Raw genomic sequence first — 26,758 nt, forward strand, 5'->3', positions numbered from 1 at the left:
CGCACGAGGACACCTGTAAAATACGCTGAAGCCCTGCTCCGCACCACCCAACCCGGAACCTGGCACGTTGCTGGCAAGGCCCTTCCGGACCCCCTCCTCCTCCCCTGTGCTACCCATCCCCCTGCTAAGAAGCACAGAAAGCAGGCTTCGCCAAGTAGAGACAGTCACTTGGCCTGGCACGTGGTGCCCGTGCACTGTTTTGGATGAATTATGCCCTGGCCTGTTTTCTCTCCTCTACACGATGGCAATGCTGGTATTCTCGTCCCTGGTCCCTCCTTCCATGTAATCTGTTACATACAGGCTCTAAAAGCTTAGAGCTCAGGCGTCATTATACTATTCCCTTGCTCAAAAATCCTCCAACTCCCACTGCCTACCGATGAAAATCCTGATCTCCCACCTAGCATCTAAGGATCCTTCACGATCCCAACTCCCTTCCACACTGACCTTTTTTACACCAGTCAGAATTTTAACCCTGCTCTTGCTCTTTCTAGAACACACTCTGTACTTTCCCTGTTCAGTAACGGTATGTATTTCTGGAATGCTTTTCCTCTCACACCCATCTTCTTACTCAAATCCACCTCTCCCTGTCTGGAACGTCCCCCTCCCTCTTCCTCTGCCTTTCTCACCCACTAATGATCACTTCTTATCACTTGCTATGTGTCCCTTCGTGTCAATACGTCTCTCCTCTTTTCAGATTAAAGCCTGAGTACTCTTGGGGCGCCCACAAGAACTGTTCCAGCATGTGCTTCAGAGCTTCTGGAGCTGGCCATCTGGATTTGAGTGCCAACTCTCCCACCTCCTAGATGGATATCCCTGGGCGAATTAGGTAACCTTTCTGTTTCCTTATCTGTTAAAAGGGAACTTCATCTATTAAGCGTCTACCCCTCTGGGTTATTGCAAGGCTTCAACTAAATACACCGTAAGTTAAGCACTCAGCACAGTGCCTTGTACACAACAAACACTCAGAAAAACTTGTGGGAAACATTCCTAGAATGAATGAGTGAACTGTGCCGGTACTGCTGAAAGCACGCCATCAACAGCTGAAGGTATGGAAGACAAAGTCTTCTCCTTGGAGGCTCTTACAGACCAGCTGGGCAACCAGAGCACTGCCTGGGCATGGCAGGGTGCTGTAAAGCGTCCACACAGGCTGGACGGAGAGCCTCTGGCATGGAGCCGGAGAGGACCTGCACCATCACAGGTAAGGGCCAGAGTAGGAAAGTGGCTTGCTGGAGCCATGATATACGCTGGAAGGAAACAGGTGATTCCGGGCCAGGGAAAAACATCTGCAGTCACGTAGACATGGGGTGAGCGGATGGTGTCCAAAGCACATCAAGTCCTCACGAGACGGATACGACGTGAGGCAGGTCTGATGGGGTCCACCTACCTCCCCGTAGGCTGGTGGTGAAAGCATCCCTGCTAAAGCACTGTAGTCTGAAACCAACACAGTTGCCTCTTCGAGCACAGATCATGCCAACAGACCACACTCCACTCAACACATCTTCACATAAGTTCATGCAATGGAGGTGACCAGTTCTCTCCCCACAGGCTGAGACCCACCCCAGGACACCTGTCAGATCGCCCACCTGTGCTCGGGTCCTCTGACTCATAAACCAGCCTGGGAGTCAGGGAGAGAAATGCTGCCACGGTGCTAGGAAAATACAGTCCCACCTACGCAACAGACAAGCTCGTCAGAGGCAGGGCCTGTTTTTATTTTTTTATTTTTTCAAAAGCTCAGTGAACCCTAAGAATGAATATGGGGCACCATACCTGTATGAGTGTCAGACTGAACACATTCAGCTATTTTCGTAGCCTAAAAATGAATTTTAGAAGCCATTAGTTTTGAGTGCCTAGTTATACAGTAAGGGAAATCTTGCTGGGTCCCTGGGGTCCCAAGGGCTCTCCTTACATACCTTATTGTTGCCATTGCATGCTCTGACAATGGACACATAGTGTCTAATTTTTCTGCAAGTAGAAAACAATGTATTATTTCTCTCCTGGCTCTCTAATCTGGTGGATATCTAGCTAATTTTTCATTATGAAAGGAGCATCTCTCTTTCACAATACATACAATGCTTGGAGGACAGCAGTTCTATTTGTGTGTGGCCAAGGCCACCAATAAACAAACAAGAGTCTACAAGCATCCTCTGGTGTCTCTGTAGAAGAGAAGTTGACTCTTCAGTAAAAACAACAAAATCCTTCTGAGTCATCACAACACACAATAAAAAATACCTGGGTTTTAAAAATGTACTACATGTTAACCAGCCCAAAGCCTCTAATTCCTTAACATGTCTTCACAGTTTCACAGCCCTTTCTACTGATGCTCTTCTTCAAGTTTCAGCAAACAATCTGCTCACAGTCATTCATGGAAACAGCCACAGGCCACACTGGGGCCGAATGTGCGAGTCTAGAACAAAGCAACCGGGGCTTATCTCAGAAGATGCTGACTCTCCTCACTTATTTTCAATTTTTCAGCTTTTCCCCTTGATAATCCAATCCCTACAGTTATCCCCCCCCCCCGCCCCAATTTGGAAAGGCCACAAAAAGGCAGAGAATCAGAACAGAGAGCCCACACAGAGCCGTCTCCCTGAGGCGATCGCCAGCCAGCAGCAGAGCCTGGTGACCAAGCACGTGAGCCACGCGATCAACGCAGAGGCCGGCAGCCCGGCTCCGCTGAGCGCTGACGGCCACACTCTGGGCCAGCCTCACCTCTCTAAGCCTCAGGCTCCTCGTCTGTCAAACAGAGACGGTCACAGTGCCGACGTCACGGGGCTGTGGCCAGGACGAAATGAAGTGACACCTACCAGGCACTGAGAGCCTGCCCAGGGAGGGAAGGGCTCACGGACAGCGGCAGTTGTTGCAACCATCATCGCTACACCTCCTCCTGGTCTTTTTGTCCTTCTTTCATGTTCACGACTGACAGCGTACACTAGGTATGATTTTACATTTTGACTCTTGCATTTATCAAAAACATTTTCCCCTATAATTTAATTTTCTATGATCATCATTTCTAATGGTTGCGTATTTTATCGTTGGGTATTCTACAGTTCACGTTCATAATTTTCCACTGCTCGTATTATTTAAGATAGATTCTGAGACAAACCACATGACGTTTTCAGGCTCCTGATAGACACTGCCTTCCAATCTGTGGTCACATCTGCTTCATATGCGTTTCCGTAAATGACAGTATTTAAAATACTTGTATCTAATTTGATCGTTCTGTGCAGAAATAACACATAGGCTATCAAATTAGATAAAAATCTTTTAAACACAGGGAGTCCACCAGTGAGTGTTCTTAGCACACAGCTCAGTAAAGTGGCATTCAGATTTAAATACTTTAGTCTCTTACGTGGTCACACAGCTTAAGACTGTCAGAGTATGGCGGCTCTGGGTCACCAGCTGGAGGGTCAGGCTGTGACCATGAGGAAGCCACCCTGGAAGGCCATCCTTTGATGGTACCTGACCTTGTTACAAGTCTTTCTTAAAAATTTCTGCATGCAGTTCTCAACTTACTTAAGTATTCAAAGCACATTTTGCAATAAGCCGAACATGGTATGTTGATTGAAGCTCTCGTTTTTTTTCCACTTACCCTCCCTGTCCGATGACAGGTAGTATCTTCACATTTTGTTGTACATTATCTCCGTTTTTCTCTTTGGCAGAGCAAATTCCTTGCCATTCCTATAAATGGAATGTAGGCATCATTATACATTGTGTTCAAAACATAAACCCAAGAGCATTTTCCACCTCAGGTTTCCACTCCTTTACCATGGCCACTAAAGCTATCAGGATAATAAAATCATCCCAACCCCAAAGGCAATTTTGGGTAATCCGACAATTCTTTCTTAACCTCCCAAGTCCATCTCCTCCCTAGACAGACAACAAAAGCCAGATCACCACAGTCTAAATGGCCATATGTTTTCAGTGGCTTTCTGCTGGCAAGAGAGGCCCTGGGCCCACGAATGAGGAACACTCTTCTCGTCCAGGTTCCTCCTCTCACAACTCCTACCTGCCGCAGTGGAGGGGGGAAGTGTGGCCTCTGCCCCTGCATTTGGGAGGGGGAGAGTCTCAGACTGGGGCAGAGAAGGGGCCACCCTCTGTGTTGTGTACCCTCTGCAGGTAGGGTGGGGATAATGAGGTAACAGCCAGGACTGGGCTCAGGCAGAATAACCAAGTGAGACCTTAAAAGCCAGAGCTGCCATTTCAGAATGGAACTGCAATGGGAGAGCAGGTATGCCCAGGCTATGACCACAGTGAGCAAACAGGGGCTACAGGTGGCTCCCCTACTCTGAGGGTGGTGGAGAGAAGCGTGGGACGGAGCTGGGTTTTGCGACCACCTAAAACGTTCTGAATTTCTCCAAGAGTCACCAAGGTCCTTAAGCTAGAAAAATCCCTAAAACCCACTGTAGGACCTTGAACTCCCAGGGTGTTTCATACCCTTCTAGACCTTCCAGAGTCCCACAGGAGCTAAAGCTGACCCAGGTGGGAAGGGGAACACCATGGCAGCCTGGCTCAAGTCTCCTGTCCATACTCTTACACAAAGTCAATTCTGAAATCTATGCTTGGGGCGTGGTGACCTGCATGCAAATGCTAATGGTAAAATCTCATCTTCAGACTCCTCTAGGAAAGTGGATCCAAGAGAAACCAGGATACTGACAGAAGCAAAGGATGGTTAGTGGGGCTTCCTGACGTCCTTCTGAAAACAATGGGCGCCAAGAAAGGACTAAATTAAAAAACAGCCCAAGAGCCCAGCTAGGTGCTTACTTGCCCTGGAGCAGAAGGGAGGTGTGGGCCTTCCTCACTACAGTTCTGAGGGGAGAGTGGCCTGTGCCCGAATCGGGCAAGGACTAGACAGGGATCCCTGGGCAGGAATCTGGAGCCTGTCCTCCACGTCCACAGCCCCATGCAGCCACCAGAGAAGGCTTCGGCAGACAGGTCTAAGAGTTACTTCTGAAGCTCACTATCAAGAGAAATACGGGAAGCTGACTGAGGTGATATTTGCAAAACTCTGTGAACATACCAACCACCACTGAACTGTATACTTTAAATGGATGGAGTGGATGGCATGTGAATTATCTCTCAACAGAGCTGTTACATAAAAGGAGAGGGAAAATACGGGAGACCGATCCAGTCAATCAATCAGCACTTCAAAACACATATTCAGGATTTTCTCCTCCAATCCTTTCTGAACAGAGTGGGTGGCTGCCGGACCCCAAGTCAAGGTGTAAGAAGCCACGTCAGCCAGCGCTGGACGGTCCAGCTAATGGAGGACAACTTAGCCAATGACTTTGCTTAGATAACAGAGTTGCCTGTAAGTCTTCCAGTCAACAGTGGAAACAAAAAATATTCACTTAACACAGATCATACTTCTTATCAAAAATACATCAAAAATCGAAGTTTCAGTTCCTAAAAATAGTAAAGTCCTACCTAGAATGCGGTTATGAAGATTAAATCTGGTAACACACACAAACTCTTAGCCGAGTCCTGACACACGGCAAATGACCAGTACGTGGCCTGTCTGGTTTTGCACAGGTGTCTGTATGTCTCTCTCAGGCTGAGCTCCTCTCAGAACTGCACTGAGGCGTGCACCTCCCTTCTACTCCGGGGCAAGCTCAGCACCGAGCTGGACTTCGCTGACTACTGAGACAGTTCCTTCTTGGTGTGTGCCCACCGGCTTAAGAATTAAGTCATCATCTTCCAGCTGTCCTATCCCGGGGGCTAGCACGGTGCTGGCAGGTGGTAAACAGTCAAAGAACACTTGGGGCTTTTGTTTACTGAATGGAAAAGTGAGGCCAAAGTCAGATCACAGAATCCTGGCACCCAGGATAAGGGACTTGAGCTCTACACAGAGGGAGTGACATGATCAAAGTGGTGATCTGGTGAGACAAATCTCCAGTAGCGTAGGGTGGACTGGCCAGAAGTGGAGGGTCCTGGGACAGGGAGGCCTAACTGCATTCAGCCACCGCAGTCTCAGGGTGTGGGAAGAGGGCCCTGAACACACGGTCAGGCCCAGGCAGTGGACCCTCAAAGGCAGGGGTTTAACAGACATCAAGCCCTGGTGATGAATCTGATGGAGGGGGCTAAAGGGTAGGGAGAAACCAAAACCATTCCAGGAATCAAAGTCCAGGCAACTGTGTGGACGGTCAACGAGCAGTAGACAGAAGAGGTGGAGGGGGATCGGGCTTTTTGTTAATGGGGGATGAGAGAAAATCACCGTTTTACAAGGTGATACCAAAATGACAGCAGGATGTTGAAACAGATCTTGGAAAAGACACTGGGGCTAAAACTGGGAAGGTGGGAGATATCTACGCAGAGCAGGAAAGATGCTCAACAACAAAGGGAGCTTTCTGAGGAACCAGCAGGGGACAAAGAGCCCTGGTAAACCTGGGAGGAAAGAGATGGGGGAAAAGTGGGAGAAGAGGGGAGGCGGCGAGGGAGGAAGGCTCGCTCCTGGCTTCCCAGGAGCTGGGGAAGGCAAAAGGTGTGAAGAGCTAAAGGGCTCTGCGACTACACATCATTATCAGAGGCAGCCAGCCGAGCAGCCAACGTTCCTCCAGCACCTGCAAGACAGTTTCTGAGGGGAAAAAAATGCAAAATTTCTAAAAGAGAAGAGGCAATATAAGGCTCAGGTATCTGAGAAGATAGGAGGCCAGGGGTTCTAGGGCCCTGACAGAGAAGATCTGGGGAAAAAGAAACAGGAGGAGAGCCAAGAAGGATACATAAAGGGAGGAAGGAAGCAGGAGTGTGGGACTGAAAATCAAGGTGCCTCATAGGATCAGTTTTACCTGAAAGGGGAGCCAGTGGCTGAGAACAGCAGGCAGAGGAGGTTTATAGAGTGGTGCTCGCAGTGTTCTCTGTTTGAACATCATCAGAATTTCTCCTCTGCCCCCAAGAATAACCAACTGGTTGGACACCTAGAATCTGACATTCCAAAGCCCCTCCCGGTCATCTGACCACTTCCAAAGGCTCCATCCTGGTTCCCAGCACATGTCTGAACTCTCTCCACTGACCATGGTACCATTGTTTGCCAAGGGCTGGCTGATTCTCAACAAGCCCTTCTTCTCCCGAGGGAGACTTGATTAGAAAGGCCATATATCTTTCTACTCAAAAGATTGCCCAGCTAAGTGGTCTGTCCTGCTGCGGTGTTGCCCGTGAACCAGCAGGGTACCAACAAAGGACAAACAGCAGCTTTTGCACTCTCCCCAAGAACTTGCAATCTTGCAAAACAAATGCCCTGGTTCCTTTTCTTTTCTTTTTTTTTTTTAAACATCTTTATTGGAGTATAAATGCTTTACAAGGGTGTGTTAGTTTCTGCTGTATAACAAAGTGAATCAGCTATACATATACATATATCCCCACCTGGTTTCTTTTTGAAATAAAGCAGTACAGAGGTTGACAACGCGATAACCTTTCGTATTCTCTGCTCATAGCAAATACAGACTTTAGAGAACAGGTGTCCGGCTGTCGAGGCCCTTTGCACCTGGTGCCCAACGGCATACCTCAGGAGGCAACACGCTGCTCACAGGGATCTGGGTGAATCCCAGGGCCTACAGCTAATCCACTGGGTGCCCCCACCCCCTTCTCAACTTGCTCTCCTCACTGCAAGGGCAGCTGCCAGATCAAGGAGCATGAGAGCCACCATCTGTTTCACACCCTGCTGAACCTCACAGCAGAACTGCTGGCTGACCCAGTGGCAGCACTGGACCAAACCGCCAGGACTGGGGAGGCCATGGTAAAGCCCCTCAAAGGCTGCGGGGGTCTGGAATGGCTGCCGTTCTGGAGCTGCCTTCCGAGGACGCCCCTCTCAGCCCAGGCAGGGCACACTGGTGGGCCTGAACACCTAAGGGTCTGTCTCTTCATTCATCTCAGCCTTCATTTCTCTATCCAGAGGACCTGCCACTCTCTCTAGCAAGAAAATCATCATCCTGACAGAAAAGCTGAAGGCAAAATAGGATTCAAGCAGCGCCCATTTGTGTGATTCCCCTGAGAGTGCATTACCGGGCCCCGCCGCTGGCCTGTTCTTTCCCTGTTCTCACTGCAAAGCCATCTCGTGGGCTCAGAGCCGCGGGAAAGCAAAGGACACCAGCCCACTCACGGTGTCTTCGAGGGGCCCAAGCCAAGTGGGGGTATAAGCTTTGCATAGCCCTTCTGCCCCCTCTGGCAGACTGCCCTTGTGTGCTAAGGGATAGGCACGGGCCAAATGCCACAGAGAAAGGGCTTCACTTCCACAGGGCCTCCAGATAGCCAGCAAGAGAGCAGGTCACCAATTTTTCAAATGTTCTGAATAATCAGATTCACAGTCCCAACTTCTAAAAGTTAAAAAGAGCCCAGCAGAAAAGCCTAAGAATGACTATGGAAAGCAGTAGCCTTTTCCTTCTCATCATATTTTAAAACGTAATATAACAGTGAGGTGCTGTCAGAAGCCACAGTTCAGAGAGAGAAATAACCTTTCAGACTGAACCCGCCTTGCTCTGTCTACCCCTTCAGCACCAGGGTGCTGTAACTTCTCACATCACAATGCAACGATTACTTTTATCTGTCTGTTTTGCACCCTGGAATGAGTTCCCTAAGGGATTTTTGTTTTGCCCCTCTTTCTATACCAGAACCTAGCACACCTGGCATTCAAAAAATGCTGAATGAATGAACGAGGCTCAGAGAACTGATGGGCCCCAATGTGTTCTGAGAATGTGTTAACTCACTGGCAATCCTTTACCCAGACCATTTGCCAACAGCTACCACTTAGAAGATCAATTATTAGAAAGATCAACTTAACTCACTTATTACAAAAATGAAAACAATGATGTTAAGTGTCAAAGTTACTCTTATTGGCTGGTCAGGTTTTATATACTTTCTTGGCCTCAATTTCCTCATCTGCAAAATAGGCATAACAGAGATAACACTACCTACACTTCCCCAGGCTTCTGGGAAGAGTGAGGCTGAGATCACCTGGCTCTAGCAGTGCTCAGTGAGCGCTAGGTCTCCCTCCTTCCCTCTTTGTTATGTGAGAGTAACAAGGGTAGTGACCTCTTACTTACCTTGCCTATCCTGATGCATGAATTTATAGTATCGAGCAAATCAGCCTTTTTTTCATTTACAGGCACTTCTGCTAAATCCTTCCCTATTAATTCACCTGACTCATAGCCCATTGTTGTTTCAAATGCTGGATTTGCATACTGGGGGGAGACAAAGGAAAAAACATCATGTGAATTAAAAGAAATTTTGAAAAGAGGACAATCAAAGATGTTCAACCTAAACCATCATATTTTTCCCCCAGAAAGCCCAGGAGCCTGGTGCTCACTACGACGGTTCTAAAGCCACAAGAGCACAACCCCAGAAAAACCTTGGAGTCTAGAGAAGCCTCTGCTCCGATGACACCGGGCTGGGCTTGCTGCCTTGTTCTCCTGAGGCTGCAGGGAGGGCAGCAGGCCCACTCCACTTAAACACCAGCAGAGGAAAGAAGCTGCATGGAGACAGACCCAGGGCTGCTACAAAAGGGCTGTTGAGATTATGATACAGTGGAAGAAAGCACCAGACTGGGAGTCTGAAAACCCAGGGTCTACTCCCACAAGTCACTTAACCCCTCCAAGTCTCAGTCTGCACATCTGTTTAATGGGAATGAAACACTTATTTCGCCTCTCTCATATGATGCAAATGAATAATGAGTTTGGAAAGCAGGCTGTGAACTAGAAAGTGTTTACAAATGCAAGGCTTTATGGTTAAATTTCAAATAGGGCTGTAAGACTAGAAGAAAATGTATGGGAAAGCTGTGCATGTGCTGGCAGGAATAACAAATAATGACGATGCTAAAACAATAATCATACTGTTTAAGGTTTGTTTTCCTTGCTAGGCACTGTAGTAAAAGCACTTCACACACAGTAACTCATTTAATCCTCAGAACATCCTTACAAAAGGTAAGTCGTTGTTAGCGTTAATATTATTCCCATTTGTACAAATGAGACAGCAAATTCAGACAGATTAAGTCACGTGCCCGAAGATGCCCAGCTAGGAAGGGGCCGAGGCTGATTGGAAGCCAGGCCTGACTGATACCAAGCCTGTGCCCTCAACCACCGGCCAATGTCGCCTGTCAGGGCACCATCCTCAATGCTAACATCATCAACTCTTTACCAAGAAAGTCACTAGTTCGATTAAAGTGAAGCACTGGAGTGCTCAGAACTAAAATCAAAGTGGGGCTCATTCTCAGACAAAAGGCACTCCTCTGGCACAACTCCCTCTTTTGCTGTTATATGAAAATACATGTTACCTGTCTGCTGTTATCTGAAAGCCATGTTATCTTCAGTCACTTAAATGAAGCCACTTTTCTAATAATGGATAATTTGTGAAGTAATTGCTAGTTTATTTTTGAAATTTTGAGTAGCTTCTAGTAAATTTCTATAGGTGTAAACTATCTTCAAAAACAGTAAGAAAGGTCAGAGCGTGCAGCCCTTATGGGCAGAGCCTCTCCTTGCTGCAACAGTCTCTCTCTACCCCACTCCGCTCCAGAAACAATCCTCTGGATAAAAGTCCCTCCTTGCTAAGTAAATAAATATGCAAAAAAGTGAGAAATAATAAATGCTAATTGCATTTACAGAATGTTTTCTAGCACATTAAGCAATTATTGGAACCTTTTTTTACCTCTAGGGAACTTATTTTAAATTATATATTTTATAGATTTTGTTCTGATAATCCTCTAAGGAAAAACTGGTCCCTTGAACTTCAAAGAGAGGGGGAAAAGAAAAAAAACATACTGAAGGGGTTCAATCTTAAAAATGCAAACAAACCAGAAATTCAGCAGGACAAGCTTCCAAAACAACAAACCTGTACAATGTGGTCTTCACTTGTAATTTCAATTGCTTCTTGACTTTTCTCTAATGCAGTGAACATTGAGTTACAAGCCCTTTATGGGTGGAAAAGAAAAAGGACTGCTTAATGTAAATATTATAAAATGTAATACAATCTGGGAATATTACATTAACTTACTTAAATGTGTTCTTTGATTATAAAGGTAACTAATGCTAACTCAAGAAAAAGTAGGGGGAAATACTAAAAAGCATAAGGAAGAAATAAGCGCTTCCTGCCACCTCAGTACTTGGGATCATGACTATGCACAATTTGGTGCCTTTCCTTCATTCTAAGGACAAGTGGACCCAGTGGAACACACCCCAGGGTCAGATCACAGCCCTTCGCTGGCTGTGGGACATGACTGAACCTCCCTGGGTCTCTGCCTTCTCACCATCTGAAGGGTCCTCGTGAGGACTCAATGAGAAAATGGAGTCAAGAAGCCCACACGAAGCCGGGTAGAAAGGAGGCGGCCCATCACCTGTAGCTATTGTCACTTTCAACAAATCCTTTGCACAAAACTGGGATCATCGGGATCATGAGCTTTGTTTTCTGCTTCCACTTAGCCTTACATTGCCAGCATTCTCCCTTGTCCTCAGTGTTTGAAAACATTTTTAAATTGCACAGGTAACTAAAGGTTTATTTTTTAAAAATTAGAAAATAATAATAAATGAGATACTACATCATACCCACTAGGATATCTACAATCAAAAATAGAGATAAAAACAAGTGTTGGTGAGGAACCCTCATACACTGCTGGTGGGAGTGTAAAATGGTGCAGCTAGCTGCTTTGGAAAACAGTCTGGCAGTTCCTCAGGCTGTTAAACATAGAGTTACCATATGGCCTAGCAATTTCACTCCTAGGTAGATACCCTACAGAAATGAAAACATACATCCACACAAAAACTTATAGCCCACAGGTGGAAACAACCCTAAAGTCCATCAACTGATGAATGGATGAATAAAATGTGGTATATCCGTACAATGGAATACTATGCAGATATAAAAAGAAATAAAGCCCTGATGCATGCCAAAATATGGATGAACCTTGAAAAACATTATGCTAAGTTAAAAGGACCACATATTGTATGATTCTATTTATATGAAACGTCCAGAAGAGGCAAATCTATGTATACAGAGAAATTAGATTAGTGGTTATCTAGGGCTGGGGGTAATGAAAATGTTCTAAAATTGTGGCAATGGTTGCACAATACATTAAAAGCCATTGAACTGTGCACTTTAAATAGGTGAATTGTATAGAATGTCAATTTTATCTCGATAAATCTGTTTAAAAATAAGTGAGATTAAATCATCTGAAATCCCAACACCTACGCATATCAACTGGTGTTCTAGGCAATGTCTTGTGTAAATGTACATGTAATACATATACTTATAAAAATAGGATCATACTCTACAGTTTTATCATTTGCTTGTACCACTGAACCATATACATTAATATCTTTCCATATCAATAATTAGTCCCTTATCATCACTCTTAATAACTATATAATATTCTATTGTAAAATTATACCATAATTTAGTCAAACAAATTCCCCATGACTGGGGAATGCTTTCAGTTTTTTTCTTGTATATGCCTCAGAAGATGAAAAAGAGAAAGCAACTGTCTACTTGTTCATAAAGTGCAGAGATTACATTTATAAAACCAATAATTACAATGCTTTTACTTTATTCCTGGTATTACTAAACTGTCTAGCTAAATAAGACAAAACAGCTTTAGCCAATAAAAATTAGCTCTTCTTTCTTGGCATATAAAAATCAAGTGAATTACCTCAATAAACCTGTTATTTAAAAAAACAAGAACCAAAAAACAACGAGAAGTAAGTTCCCACCTCTGATATAACAAGCTTGGAGGAGATGGATCTGTGAGAAGCCCTACTGGGTTTTATCACTCTTTTTTAATTTTTGCAGATCTGGTAAATATAAAATGGTATATCATTTTCATTTCTTTGGTTACTAGTGAAGCTGAACATTTTTTTCATGTTTATTGGCCATTAATATCTCCTACAAACTGCTTGTTCACAACACGTCCTTTTAAATTTTTTCTACTGGGTGTTTCCATTTTTAACCTGATTCATCAAAGCTCTTTACGTATTCAGGATATTAACCTATCTGTCCTGTATGTTAAGAATGTATTTTTCCCAGTTTGTTATTTGTCTAAATTTTTAACACTATTTAAGGTGTACTTACTGAGACAAGCTTAACATTTTTATGTTGTCTAATCTGATTCTCTTCCTTTATAAAATCTGGCTTTCACACCATGCTGAGTTTAAAAAGACTTCATTATCCAAATACATATGCTCACTTACATTTTTAGTACTTATGTGGCCACACTTTTTAACATTATGCACACTGGAATTTATTTTGGGACTGGGTGTGAGATTGGGATATAACTTAATTTTCTTTCCAGTTAATAAGTTGTCACAATTCTATTCACTGAAAAATCCACCCTTTCCTGTGTGGATTTAAATTGCCATGTTGAACACATATACTTATGTTCCTAATTCTTAAACTCTTAAATACACGCACGTCTATTTCTAGACTTTACATTCTAGTTTACTGATCTAGCAGTAACACAAAGATGCTTGTTATAGCTTTTTAGTGCATTTTAATATCTCTCAGAACAAGTCTTTCTCTATTGCTCCCAATTCTCTAGCCCCACATTTACCCCTTCCCTTCATTATCAATATTTTCATATCTCCCTTCATAGTGGACATCTCCCTCTGGCTGTCAGCTGGCACACAGAGAACAAAGTAGAGCATGAGGAGAGACCATGAGTGCAGTTTTGAAAATGGGGGTTACAACCTAAAGGACTACCTTTGCCACGTGCTGCGTGCGAGATCTTGGATGTAAGTCAGTTAACCTCCCTGGGTCTCGGTTTTTGCATCGTGATTCGTGATTTGATGAAGTAAGCTCTAACCACCTCCTGCTCCACAGTTCCGCTCTCCTCTCAGAGAGGGCAGCAGCCCAGCTCACTGTGGGAGTGCTGCAGCCAGGCTGCAGAAGACCCAGGAATGAGAAGGAGGCAGGCCCAAGGCCAACCATCCATCTCAAGTTTCCCTAAAAACTCTGGCAATAAAAAGGAGCTCTTTTGTAGACCTCACTAGCCCTGAAACATCTCTGCTCAGCAGCACTTCTTTGCTACCTCGCACTTCATTTCATTTTGTCTATGAAGTATTTTCTTCTCTGCATGTGATACCCTGGGCTGGTCCCTACCAACGTTAATACCCCAAATTCTAATCCCCTTACCTCTGCCTTGGGCACATACAAACAGAATGATTTCATTCTCTCTTTGATCCTGGTAAAGGAAATGTTAAAGAATAGTAGATCACCCAAGGAAGAGACCTAGGATGATACAGAGATACTGACATTTTTTTCACTTCTGTCAACCTCATATAATTTTACTAATTTTTCTGCTTTTCTCACTCTACAAAGAACTAGGTTTCCACTCATCAGTTTAAAAAAAAAAAACAAAAAACTGCTGAGCAAGAGCAAATTACAAAATGCTTATTGTAGAGAAGAAAACACGTCACCTACCAGAGATAATAATGTTAATGGGCTGGGTGTATGTATATATTAAAAGTAATTTTTTAATTAAAAAACAAAACAGATAATTCAGTATATATACTTTCGCATCCTGCTTTTTCATTTGCTATTATTTTGGTGCCCCATCTTTTTCTTTCTTTTTCTGGCCACGCCATGTGGCTTCTGTTATCCTCCCCGACGAGGGATCAAACCCAGGGCCCCGGCAGTGACAGCATCAAGTTTTAACCACTGGACCGCCAGGGAAGTCCCCACTGGAGCCCCATCTTTACATGCTGAGTCTCCAATCACTAACATGACCACCTATTAGACATCCAGGCAGACTCCGAAAGCATTTTGTGAGGAGAGATGCCTTCCCACCACCCCATCCCATTTTAGCAGGAGGTCAGTTACAGCCAAAATACAGCCGCCCACAACCGAAGTCCTCACTTGCAACAATGCTCTGTGTGGTATAGTCGGCTTACCAGAAGCAGCAGAATTACCTGAGTTTCAGCTGTGGGCGCACCAATCCAAACTCCATCTGGAGCAGTTCATTGTAACAGGCCATGGCGCTGGGGTTTTCTACATACCTCTACAAACAGAAAGGGGATTTTGTGGATAAACAAATGTGCACCTTTAAATGATTAAATACATATATAAAAAATAATTCTTTCCAACAGGCTTCTCAACTTGGTACCTGAAATCTAAAAAATAATTTATCTTTCATGATGAACAGGAAATGAGAGATGAAAACTTATGGGTACCAAATTAGCTTTTAAAAAACAGTACTTGCACATATGTGAGAATATATTAAGAAACCACTGAGTTGTACACTTTAAGTGGCTGAATCGATCAACTATACCTCAATAAAGAGAAAAAAAGGCAGAAAGAAAGGAAGGGGGGAGGGAGAGAGGGAGGAAGGAAGGAAGGGAAAGAAGGGCAGAAAGGGCAAGGTATTTGCTGGAAAGAGAAAAAAATAATTTTTAAAATAAATTAATTAAAAAAACTATAGTATACTATAGTATAACCATTTAATGGAACAGCATGCAGCTATTACATGCACTTATATGGAATGATGTACAAGACACACTGTCAAGTAAAATGAGGAAATGGAAAATTGCATTATAATTATTTTACATTTTTATAAAAATATTACATCAAGTTTAAAATAAATAGCTGAATTACATGGTATATGAATAGTATCTCAATAAAGTAGTAAATAAATGGAATTAGAAAAAGATAGGCCTCCATTCCTGGGCATATATCCAGGGAAAACTATAATTCAAAAAGATACATGCACCCCAACGTTCATAGCAGTACTATTTACAATAGCCAAGACATGGAAGCAACCTCCTAATAGTCCATCGACAGAGGAATGCATAAAGAAGATGTGGTGTGTGTGTGTGTGTGTGTGTGTGTGTTTATATATGTACAGTATGTACAATGGAATATTACTCAGCCAGAAAAAAGAATGAAATAATGCCATTTGCAGCAACATGAATGGATCTAGAGATTATCGTACCAAGTGAAGTAAGTCAGACAGAGAAAGGCAAATATCATATGATATCACCTATATGTGGGAATCTAAAAAAAAAGTACAAATGAACTTATTTACAAAACAGAAATAGACTGACAGACATAGAAAACACACTTATGGTTACCAAAGGGGAAAGGATGGGGAGAGGGATAAATTAGGAGATTGGGATTAACAGATATACACTACTGTATGTAAAACAGGTAAACAACAAGGTCCTACTGTATATCACAGGAAACTATATTCAATATCTTGTAATAACCTTAATTGGAAAAGAATCTGAAAAAGTATAAATATGTATATATATATACATATGTATATTTGTATATATATATGACTGAATCACTTTGCTGTACACCTGAAACTAACACAATATTTAATTCCACTAAAAAAAAAGTTCAAGGAAAAAAAAGAGCGCTTAAGAATGCTTTTCTTTCACTGCCTTGAAGTAAGAGGATTTTTGATGTCTACATGTTACTAGCAGAGCCTAGAATATACAGGAGGAGGAAATTTATTAACTAAAGTCCTATCTATATTAACTTTCAGAGTCTATTCACTTATTCAAGAGCAATATGTTGCCCTCTTTCGAGTTGTACAAGCTCATAGTAAGCAAAAATATGCTTGCACATCTCTTTGCAGCTGAGTTTCACAGAGGTAACTCGCACTGAGGCAACATTCTCCTACAGTCACTTCAAACAGCAGCTCAACTAAGCTGACAAAGGATTACCCTCCACGGCAGAGGTACTGGCAGAGCCATGGCTTTGCCCAGTCTCTCTTACTGCTGTGGACAGTAACTGTTTTGTATAATAACCTTTACATAATGGAAACATCTCAACAAAGCAAATTTACATGGGAATGGGAAGCCTGAGCACCACCAAATTATGTATATCATGAAGACATCTTACAGGTCGCTACGTTCTGTCACGTAGTTACATTCAGATGTAAAAAAATATTTGTGAACATTTACTCACCCCTATTTCTGTGAACAGCTCTTGCTTTCACCTGCTCAATACACGGATAATACTCTATCTGACCGAGGAGGAAGCTGAGGCTAAGAGGCAGGGCATCTGCAGGCCACTATCAACAAGCCAAAGCCGGACCAATCTAGGGGACAGGGCCCCTTGTGGAGCTCCTTCTACTGCCAGTGAAGGCAGAGATCCCTGTTTGAACAGTGCTCAGGGTCTTTTCTTTGTGTCAAGAAGCCTAAAAATCCAGCCCTAAGTTCATGCCTTAAAAGCTGTATGATTCTCCATGAGGCCCTTAACCTTCCTGAGCCTGCTTCCTCACCTGCAAAACAAGACACCCTGCTCCACCACAGACCACCATGAGGAAGCACTCTAACTGTAAACTGTTGCACAAACATAAAGCACAGTGACTGCCGTCCCCTGGGAGGGAAGGCAAGGCCTGCTGGCCATGGGCATGATGGTTCCCGGGCCTGCAGGCCAAACACAGCCCTTCTTACCCACAGAAGTCTGAGAGAGGTGACATGCCTACCAGCTCCCCGCTGCTGAGAGGGGAGGAGAGTGCTGGCCCTGCCGCTCCCTCCTCAGTCAGCCATGACCCCTCAGGCACATCCAGGAACACTGCCCACCTGCAGAGGCGCCCACTGCGGACCAGGCAGGAATAGGGAGGAGAGATTTCCGGGTAGAGTGCTTGTGCCACTCCAGTAGACAAGGGGTGGGGGACTTGAGATGGACAGGTGTCTCCAGCTGTCCACGCACTTGCCTGGCTTCACCTGCTCTGCAGGCGACATCTTGGGACACGGAGCCATGTGTATTATGTGTCATGGCCTCCCATGCATGCAACCAGAGTTTTCACTGGGTGTGAATGTACATATCCAAACTTTTTTACCCCAAAGGTGGACATCATGGCTAAAAAACAAGCACATGTGACTACAAGTACAGCATCTTGCTCCTGCTATCTGCCCCTCCCCCTCACTACCTCTGCTTTGTTCTGTGCATCTAAATATCCTGTCTTTCCTGCCCTTCTCCACCTTTCATTCATGTCCCAAGGATTCCACAGGGCATGGAGGGTGGAGAAGGGCAGCAGGTCCAGGGATCTTCAGGCAGCAGGCTGCTATTCCCTCTGCTTGAACAGCAGCTGGTCTCCCCTCCCCAACCCATCCCACAAGAGGGGCCGGGGCCACAAGTCCTGCAGACTCCTGAGACAACTCGGCCTTGCTTTCTCCAGAGCATACCACACCCACCTTGCTGGGCCCCACCCAGTGGTTCTCAACCCTTGGCTGCATATTAGAATTCCCTGCAATCTTAAAAAATAATACCAACGTGCAGGCTCCTCCCCACACCAACTGAAACAGGGTCTCCGGGGAAGCCTTTCAGGGGGTTCTAACGCACAACCAGTGTTGAGAGATACCAAACCCTAACCTTTGAGATTTTAGTCAGCAAAAGCTCAGCTGCCAAGTCCAACTGAGGAGGCAAGTAGGTCTCCATCCATCCATCCTGAACTCCTGAACTATGGCCAATCCACAGAATAGCTGACTGCCCCCTGAATCCCAGAGTTCTCACTGTGGTGATGGCTTTCAGGTCCAGGGCTGGGTTCAAGCATGGGCCCCACTGCCTCCCAGCCATGACACTCTGGAGAATCACCTTCCCTCCAGGTCTGGATGTTCTGCTCTGTCTCCGTGCCCTCTGTCACCTCACTATCCTTTTGTTACCTGAGGGTATAGGACTCTGCATGAGAAGCGTTAGCACGTGTAGTCTCTGAGGACTGGTCACCAACTTGGATTCGTCACTTATAAAGTGGTGAGGCTGCTGCTATCTCCATACTTCCTAAGTCACAGACCTCTAAAATGACTACTTTAAACCCTTTGTATTTTTTGCATGGGAGTGTTTTTGCAGAGACATGCACTTAGCCGTGGTTCCCAGCAAACGCTTCGGGGGGACACTTTGATTAAGTTGTACGGGTGAGAGGGCAGGCAAAGTGTGTATGTCGGTTACTTTTGAATTTTCAAATTAGTTTCATGATAACTCAATTATACTAGGAAAATACAAAGTCCATGGTTAACTAGACTTTCTACCAGGACACGCTTCCCAGTCCACGAAGCTGTGCTGATGGACTTCCTTGTGCAGAATTTCAAACACACAATTTCCAACACTGCATCTACGACCTCGTACAAATAAAGAGCTTAATAACTGCTGGTGGCTGTAGGTAAGCAAACAACCCAAGGCAAGGTGAATAATCTATCCCACAAGTTTCACTAGTTTCACTGCAAAGTGGAAGCATCGAAGGTCTTTGTTAAGAATAGCCAGTTCTGGGCTTCCCTGGTGGCGCAGTGGTTGAGGGTCCGCCTGCCGATGCAGGGGACACGGGTTCGTGTCCCGGTCTGGGAAGATCCCACATGCCGCGGAGCGGCTGGGCCCGTGAGCCATGGCCGCTGAGCCTGCGCCTCTGGAGCCTGTGCTCCGCAACAGGAGAGGCCACAACAGTGAGAGGCCCGCGTACCGCAAAAAAAAAAAAAAAAAAAGAATAGCCAGTTCTGCAGCTTAAGAGTAATAATATAAAGATCTTCAAAGTTATCTGGGAAAGTTTTTTGCCTCTTGTGAATGCTTCCCTAAGCAGTTTAAGGAGGGATGACCTAACGATTCCTGGGAATAGGTGATCCACAACTTCTAACCTGGGATTCTTAAAGGAATGCTCACCTTCACGCTGGCTCGTACTAGCTCACATGGATTACTGGAGTTCAGGGAATGGGGACAGGCACTGATATGTGTGAATGTTGTGGGAGTGTCAAAAAGAGAGAACCAAAAAACTATGTAATAATAATAATCTAAAATTTTTATATAAAATTATGTGTGTATAAAACAAGGTCTTAAGTTCCACCTTATCTGATGTTAATATTGGAATTCCTGTGTTCCTTTTGTCTGCATTTATTTGCTACCTCTTTGTTTCTTTACTATTAAGTTCCTTTTATCACTGTCTTATAAACATCATATAATTGTACTTTTATAACCCAATCTAATGGCTTATCCTTTAATGGGAGAATTCAGCCCATTCCCATGCACTTGATTTTACTCTTACCTCAGTGTTTATGATTGCTTTCACACTGTTGTTTCCCCCTCCTTGGATCTGCCAATTAGATCAAGTTGCTATAAATTCCATATGGTTTTTTTTGGCCGCGCTGAGCAGCTTGCGGGATCTTGGTTCCCTGACCAGGGATTGAACTCGGGCCCTCGGCAGTGAAAGCGTGGAGTCCTAACCACTGGACCGCCAGGGAATTCCCGCAAATTCCATATTTTGTTAACTTGGAAGTTTACTTAAACTTCTCTATTAATGGTTACTTTCCTTTTCACCGATCTCAAAAGCAGACATAGATTTCTTTACTATTATTTGAAAACAAGATACCAATTACCTCCAGAACAAAGTATCTCCCACCAGCACATTTCCCATAAAGAAGCAAACTTCAGAATACTTTCACTGCCCACCCCCATTCCCTGTCTGCTAGGTGAGGTCACGAGAATCCTTTTACCTCTACTTCCTCCCCCCAAACCTTGAAGACACCTAGGGTTTGTTCAGATAGTCTAGAATTTAAATACTGAGCTATTATTGGATGTTATGTAATGATAATTACATATAAACATATATATTGCACACACATACCCGTACCTGTGTATGTACACACGCAGACAGAGAAAGAAGGAGGGCTCGAGAAGGAGGGAGGAGCAGGGGAGCATGTGCGCAGGGCAGGCTCACCTCCCATCACTTCTCTCTACTGCTCTCTCCCTCATCTTAGAGTTTTTGTTCCAGTTCATTTGTTCTATGGTTGAAGTCCTTACTCAGTTATTTTCCTCAGACAGGGCTACTGGGGAAATACATCTCTGAATTTTATGTATATCCCCCAAAAGGAATATCTCTTTTGCCCTAAAGGGCACGAACAATAACTTAGCTGGGTGTGTGACTCTCAGGTTACAGTCCTTTTCTCACCGTAATCTCTAATCAGATGAGACATTATTACTGTTTTATACAGTAAGTATGTGTTTATAATGACCCCACATTCACATTTTCTTGTTCCTCATTCCTTGTTGCCTTTCAGGCCTCCCACTTGGGATTTACCTTGCTTCTGTTTGAAGTACCTCCTTACGAATTTCCTTGTGAGAATCTGCTACTTACAAACTGCCTCAATTTTCATATTTCTGAAAGTCTTTATTACACCTTCATTTTTGAAAGTATTTAGGCTTGGTATAACAATCTAGGTTGGCAGTTATTTTCTTTTATCACACTGAAAATATTATTCCACTGTTTTCTATCTTCCGTTTATTGCTGCTGAGAAGCTAGCTGTTAGTCTGTTATTCTTTTGAAGGTTAATCTTTTTTCTCTGCCTGATTTTAAGATCTTCTCTTTGTTTTTTCACTATGATGTGTCCTCCCTTTTTATTTACTCTACTTTGGAATTTTGGAATCTGTGGACTAAAGTTTTCCATCATTTCTGGAGAATTCTCTTCAAATACACTGCCCCATTCTCTCTCCCGTCCTTCTGGAACTCCAGTTATATATATGCTAAACCTGCTGCGGAGCGGCTGGGCCTGTGACCCATGGCCGCTGAGCCTGCGCATCTGGAGCCTGTGCTCCGCAATGGGAGAGGCCCGTGTACTGCAAAAAAAAAAAAAAAAAAAAAAAAACAAAACTGCTTTATATATGCTAAACCGTACATTCTACCCTCCACATTTCTAAGCCTCTCTAACTTATTTTCTATTTTTTTTTTATCTTTGTGCTACATGCTGGATAACTTCTTCTAACCTACTAAGTTTTCAAATTTTCAGTTACTATATGTACACTTCTCAAAATTCAATTGTATTCTACCTAAAATGTGCTGTCACTTTTTATACTTTCTTATTCCTTGCAGATATTTCCAAGCTTGTCTTGTCTTTATTTCTTTACATATAATAGGCGTAATTGTTTTACAATTCATATCTGGTCATTCTAATTTCTGAGGACTGTGAGGGTCTGTTCCTGCTGTCTTTCTCCCCCCGCTACTTCTCACTTGCAATGCCTTGTCTCCTGGTGGACTGGTTAATGCTGAGTGCTGCCTGCTGCCCCTGACTGATTATTTGCAGAGATTCTCTCAGGCCAAAGAAGAAGGTGTCTTTCTCTGGGAGGATTTGTAATTTGCTTCTTCCGAATACCTGGGAGTGCCACCATCCAGAATCACCTTATTTATTATTTTTTTAATACATTTATTTATTTTATTTTATTTTTGGCTGCGTTGGGTCTTCATTGCTGCGTGTGGGTTCTTCTCTAGTTGCAGCGAGCGGGGCTACTCTTCATTGCGGTGCGCAGGCTTCTCACTGCGGTGGCTTCTCTTGCTGCGGAGCACAGGCTCTAGGCATGCAGGCTTCAGTAGCTGTGGAGCGCGGGCTCAGTAGTTGTGGCTCACAGGCTCTAGACACAGGCTCGGTAGTTGTGGTGCACAGGCTTAGTTGCTCCGCAGCGTGTGGGATCTTCCCGGACCAGGGCTCGAACCCGTGTCCCCCGCATTGGCAGGCGGATTCGTAACCACTGTGCCACCAGGGAAGCCCCAGAATCACTTTAAACTAAGTTCAAGGCTTGAGGTTTCTGGACTACCTCATTGATAATATTAATTTGGGCTACAAATCTGCCCAACAATCAGCCTTACATAAGCTCTCTCCATCACGATTCCCAAGGCTCACTGCCAACCAGCTGACCAAAGCCTTCAGAAGCTTTTTGGCTTAAGAGAAACCAACAGACTGGAGCCAGTGGTGGAAAGAAAGGGAGCCATGTTGGGGAGGTCTTACTTCCAGAATCCTTGAACTGGCTTTAAAGTTGCAGGTACACATGTAAGCATTATAACAACACATCCTATGGTATAATTTTTAACGAGTAAGCCATTAAAGGAGATTTTAATATGTTTAGATGACTTTAGCAGGCATAGTTTTAAGAGACTAAGAAAGCAAAGTGTTGTGGATTATGAGATTACCAGATTATAAAGTTAAACCAAACTGTAACACAGCATAAGGACAATTTTTTTTCTTCAAATTAATTCAAAACTATTGCTGGGCTCTAAACTGAGATAAAATACCTTCTCATGCTGAATTATACTTGTATAACAAAAAAGTGGGTACATACCCTTGTAAAGCCAGCCTCAATGAGGGACATTACAGATGACTCTTCTCTAACCGCCCTTCAAAAGAATATAGTAAATGGTTAGAGACAGTTTTTATCAATTACATCTCACATCTTTAACTACTCATTAATTTACATAATAATTGTCACATAATGAGCCCTTTTAGATGAATTAGATTAACATACAAATCAAACGTATAAAGTTGAAAACAGTTTTGTTTTAGTTTCACACTAGGCTTTTTGGCAGTGTGTATTAATGCCTGAAATACAGAGATTACACTAACAGCCAGGACACAGGAGTGACTGTATATCTATTTGATACGTAAAAATTTTAACTTAAACTAAATTACTTCTGTTCTTTCCTTACCTCCAATTTTAAAATGAAATATAAGATTTCCCCCAATTATGTATAATTCAACTCTTCATAGATATTTGGAGTGTGAAGTCCCTAGGAAATACGCCTGGAAAACGTTCATACTTTAGGAATGGAATTCTCTCGTGGTTTGCCTATTTCTAAAGTGAAAGGCAGTCCAAAATCACAAAACCTAGTATGAGAGTACAAACTCCAGCCATGAATTTAGCTGCCAAAGTGAAAGAAAATAAGAAAGAGTAAAGAAAAAAAAGGCCCAACTGAAAAGGGTGAGGCCTGTCACGGCCCACAAGCTGTTATTTGGGCCTCTGTTAAAAGCAAACATTACACTGACACCTGAATTTCAACATCAAAAAAGAAGGAAAGAAGGAAGTATCTTACCTGCGTACTACACCAACAATAACTGTGTTTTCTGAGAGTTCTGATGATCTGACAGACCTTTAAAAAAATGTTTTAAAATAAATTTAAAGCAATTCTTTAAAAACTAAATATACCTAAACGATTTTGGTAGACCAATTAAAGTTGGGGGAGAGGGAGAAGGGAGAGCAAAAGATCCCTTCATACGCTGGAGTCACCTTCTTAGCTACTTGATCTTTCTCTCTTTGGAGGACAAACTCCTAACCAGTGGCCTATGGTAACCCTAACAATTATGGAGGGTGAAGATAGTGCAAATGATGTGCCTCCTACTTGTTCTGCTCTTTGTCAACCTAAGCTGTTTCAGGCGGAAAATTTTCCCTACCTGGGGCTTACGTGAAAGGGGTTACTCATTTCTTCCTACTAAAGGAAAATGCAAGTTTACGTATATTACCACTAGCTGATGGCGACAATCCCAGTGGGGGTGAAGAAGCCCAAGGGTCAGCTCTCCACTGTATTCTAAGCAGTGCAAAGAAGGGTTCCCAAGTAGAATGCAGGCAAAAACAGTAACAATAAATACTCAAAACTTGGAAATTCAAGATATTCTTATCAGTCAGAAAGAGGAGAATCAACACCTGACAGGAAAAATTAAGAATGGAAGACTGGCTGAGCAAAGTAGAAGACACTGCTCCACTTAAATGACCCAAGGAGTATGAGTCTGCCCGCAGGGACTGAATTTAACCTTCCGGAGAAGCAGCTTCCCAGAAAGTCACAGGGAATGAAAATCCAGCCAAAAGGTGAGAGAGGGCAGAGATAAATGTGACAGACAGGAGCAGGAGGAAAAGTTGCTCCACTGAAGATATGCAATGGCTTTGACCCATCCTACCCTGGGGAAGAAAGCAGGCCTATCCAGAGAAGAAGAGCCAGGCCACAGGAAGAGGGAGGAACTCGGCCCCTGGCCTGGAAGGAAGAGGACTTACACCGGAGGGTGACTTCAGACGGAGGAGATGGAGAGGACTGGATCCAGACTGCCCCAGCCAAGTCAGAAGCGCGCTGGCCCCTGGACAATGTGTCCGGGATGGGACAGAGAGTAGCCCAGACTTACTGCCTTACTTCAGTTCTGCTGGTTCAAGAATCACTTGTGTCACTTCTGAATCACTAAACACGGAAACTGATTTGAGTGACTATTTCTCAATTCTCCCAAGGATGGTTCATAACATAACCATTCCAGATGCATAAGAGAAAAGTCAATTCATCATATACAATGGATGCCTCGGTTTTGGCAAAATTTCTCTGTAAAGGGCCAGACAGTAAATATTTTAGGCTTTTTGGGCCATACAGACTCTGTCAGGACTACTCAATTCTGCCCTTGTAGCACGAGAGCAGCCACAGACAATACATAAACGAATGGGCCTGACTGTGTTCCCCTTTGCCTATCCCTGCCTCAGGGCACTGAGGCTTAATTTTCTCATGGAGCTCAGGGTGAGAAAGGCTGAAGTCCAATGACAGATGCAGACTAGCTCTGGGGTTGGGAAGTTGCTCAGGGATGGAAAAGCAGCCCTAGGGACCAGCCAGTCTCTCTCATGGACCACGTAGCTCGTAACACTCTCTCTCTCGCTCGCTCTCTCTCTCTCTCTCCCTCTGTGTCAACACTTCTGCTTCTCCTAGGGTCCACTGTACTCCTCCAGCTTCTATTTGCCTACCATCTCCAGAGGGAGCCAACCTAAAGGGCACTGGCTACCTGGCTCTACCGGAAGAGCCCTCTTGACAGGTCGCTGAAGGGCTTGCTGACCAGGTGCCAGGCCCTGGTCCAAACATGGTCTCCCTGCCTAGAAAACAGCCAAGCTCACCCTCCTGGAGAAGGAGCCATGGGAAGGGCTGTTTCGGCTCGGGAGGGTGACTGGCATGGCAGACCCTCACACAACAGACAAGGCCAGGTCACTTTTCAAACCTGTTGGCTAATACTCACCCTAGCACTAATCATAAACAGGGAATGAAAGACATGGACTCACGAATGGTATTTCCATGACTTCTTAGGACACTGTAGTTGTTCTTACATTTATACTTCTATCATATCACGAAGATTTAGAGGGAGAAAAGGCAAGTTAAGTATGCAGCCAGCCATTTCAAACTAGCTCTCATCTTTTTACAAGAAAAACAGAGATCTGAGTGGTATAATAGCAAGTACGCAACCACGTAGATGGTCTCAGTTAAGTAGGTTTGGATACAGAGATGAGGGGCACTGGGCTAAGGACAAAGTAGAAGGAAAGACCATGTTTCCTGGAGACAAGCAGGTCCCTGCAAAGGAGGTCTAACATGGTATGAAAAGGCAGAGGTGTATTCTTAACTTTCTCTGGTCCATAAGAAGGAAGAACTGGCTAGAAAATAGAAATGTCAGGAACCCGGGTTGCAAAATAACACCCTTTACTTTAGAATTCATGAAAACTAAGAAAGAAACGACATGGCGTCATCAAAATATACACCCGGGCATTCGGAAGGAAGATTTCAAGAAGTCAGAAAAAAAGATGGGGCGTGAGGGACTTCCCTGGCGGTCTGGTGGCTAAGACTTTGCCTTCCAATGCAGGGGGTGTGGGTTCGATCCCTGGCCAGGGAGCTAAGATCCCACATGCCTCCTGGGCAAAAAATCAAAACATAAAACAGAAGCAATACTGTAACAAATTCAATAAAGACTTAAAAAAAAAAAACGGTCATCAAAAAAAAAATCTTTAAAAAAGAGAAAAAATAGGAAGATGGGCCGTGAGTCTACAGCATGAAATTCTGAAAGGCTGCACAAGCATACTGGGAAGCTCTCAGAACCATGCTACCTGGAGAAACATTTGCATTTGATTTGGTTATGCACAACAGAAAACTCCAGAGAAAGGGTCTTAAACAAGACTTGTCTCCCACATGCAAGGTGTGCAGAGGTGAGCAGTCCAAGCTGCAATGGCACTCTGCAGCATCAGGAACCGGGCTCCTTTTGTCTTACGTTTCTCTATTATTGTCTGTACGTGGTTTCTTCCTCATGGTCCAAGA

General features: G+C 44.0%; 1 protein-coding gene across 1 annotated transcript in view; it reads right to left on the reverse strand.

Moving 5' to 3' along the window:
* Window positions 1–26,758, reverse strand: part of PDE8A (phosphodiesterase 8A) — a 100,444-nt gene that overhangs the window by 39,523 nt on the left and 34,163 nt on the right. The window contains exons 4-11 of the mRNA XM_029238033.1: window positions 23,753–23,809; window positions 23,005–23,059; window positions 14,874–14,962; window positions 10,810–10,888; window positions 9,030–9,167; window positions 3,587–3,675; window positions 1,911–1,962; window positions 1,768–1,810 (exon numbers count right to left, since the gene is read on the reverse strand). Of these exons, the coding sequence (XP_029093866.1) occupies window positions 1,768–1,810; window positions 1,911–1,962; window positions 3,587–3,675; window positions 9,030–9,167; window positions 10,810–10,888; window positions 14,874–14,962; window positions 23,005–23,059; window positions 23,753–23,809 (602 nt within the window). The remainder of the gene's footprint in view (window positions 1–1,767; window positions 1,811–1,910; window positions 1,963–3,586; window positions 3,676–9,029; window positions 9,168–10,809; window positions 10,889–14,873; window positions 14,963–23,004; window positions 23,060–23,752; window positions 23,810–26,758) is intronic.

The sequence above is a fragment of the Monodon monoceros genome, unplaced genomic scaffold (genome assembly GCF_005190385.1).
Source record: "Monodon monoceros isolate NGI ecotype Baffin Bay Population unplaced genomic scaffold, NGI_Narwhal_1 Super_Scaffold_21, whole genome shotgun sequence".
In the NCBI taxonomy this organism is placed as follows: Eukaryota; Metazoa; Chordata; class Mammalia; order Artiodactyla; family Monodontidae; genus Monodon; species Monodon monoceros.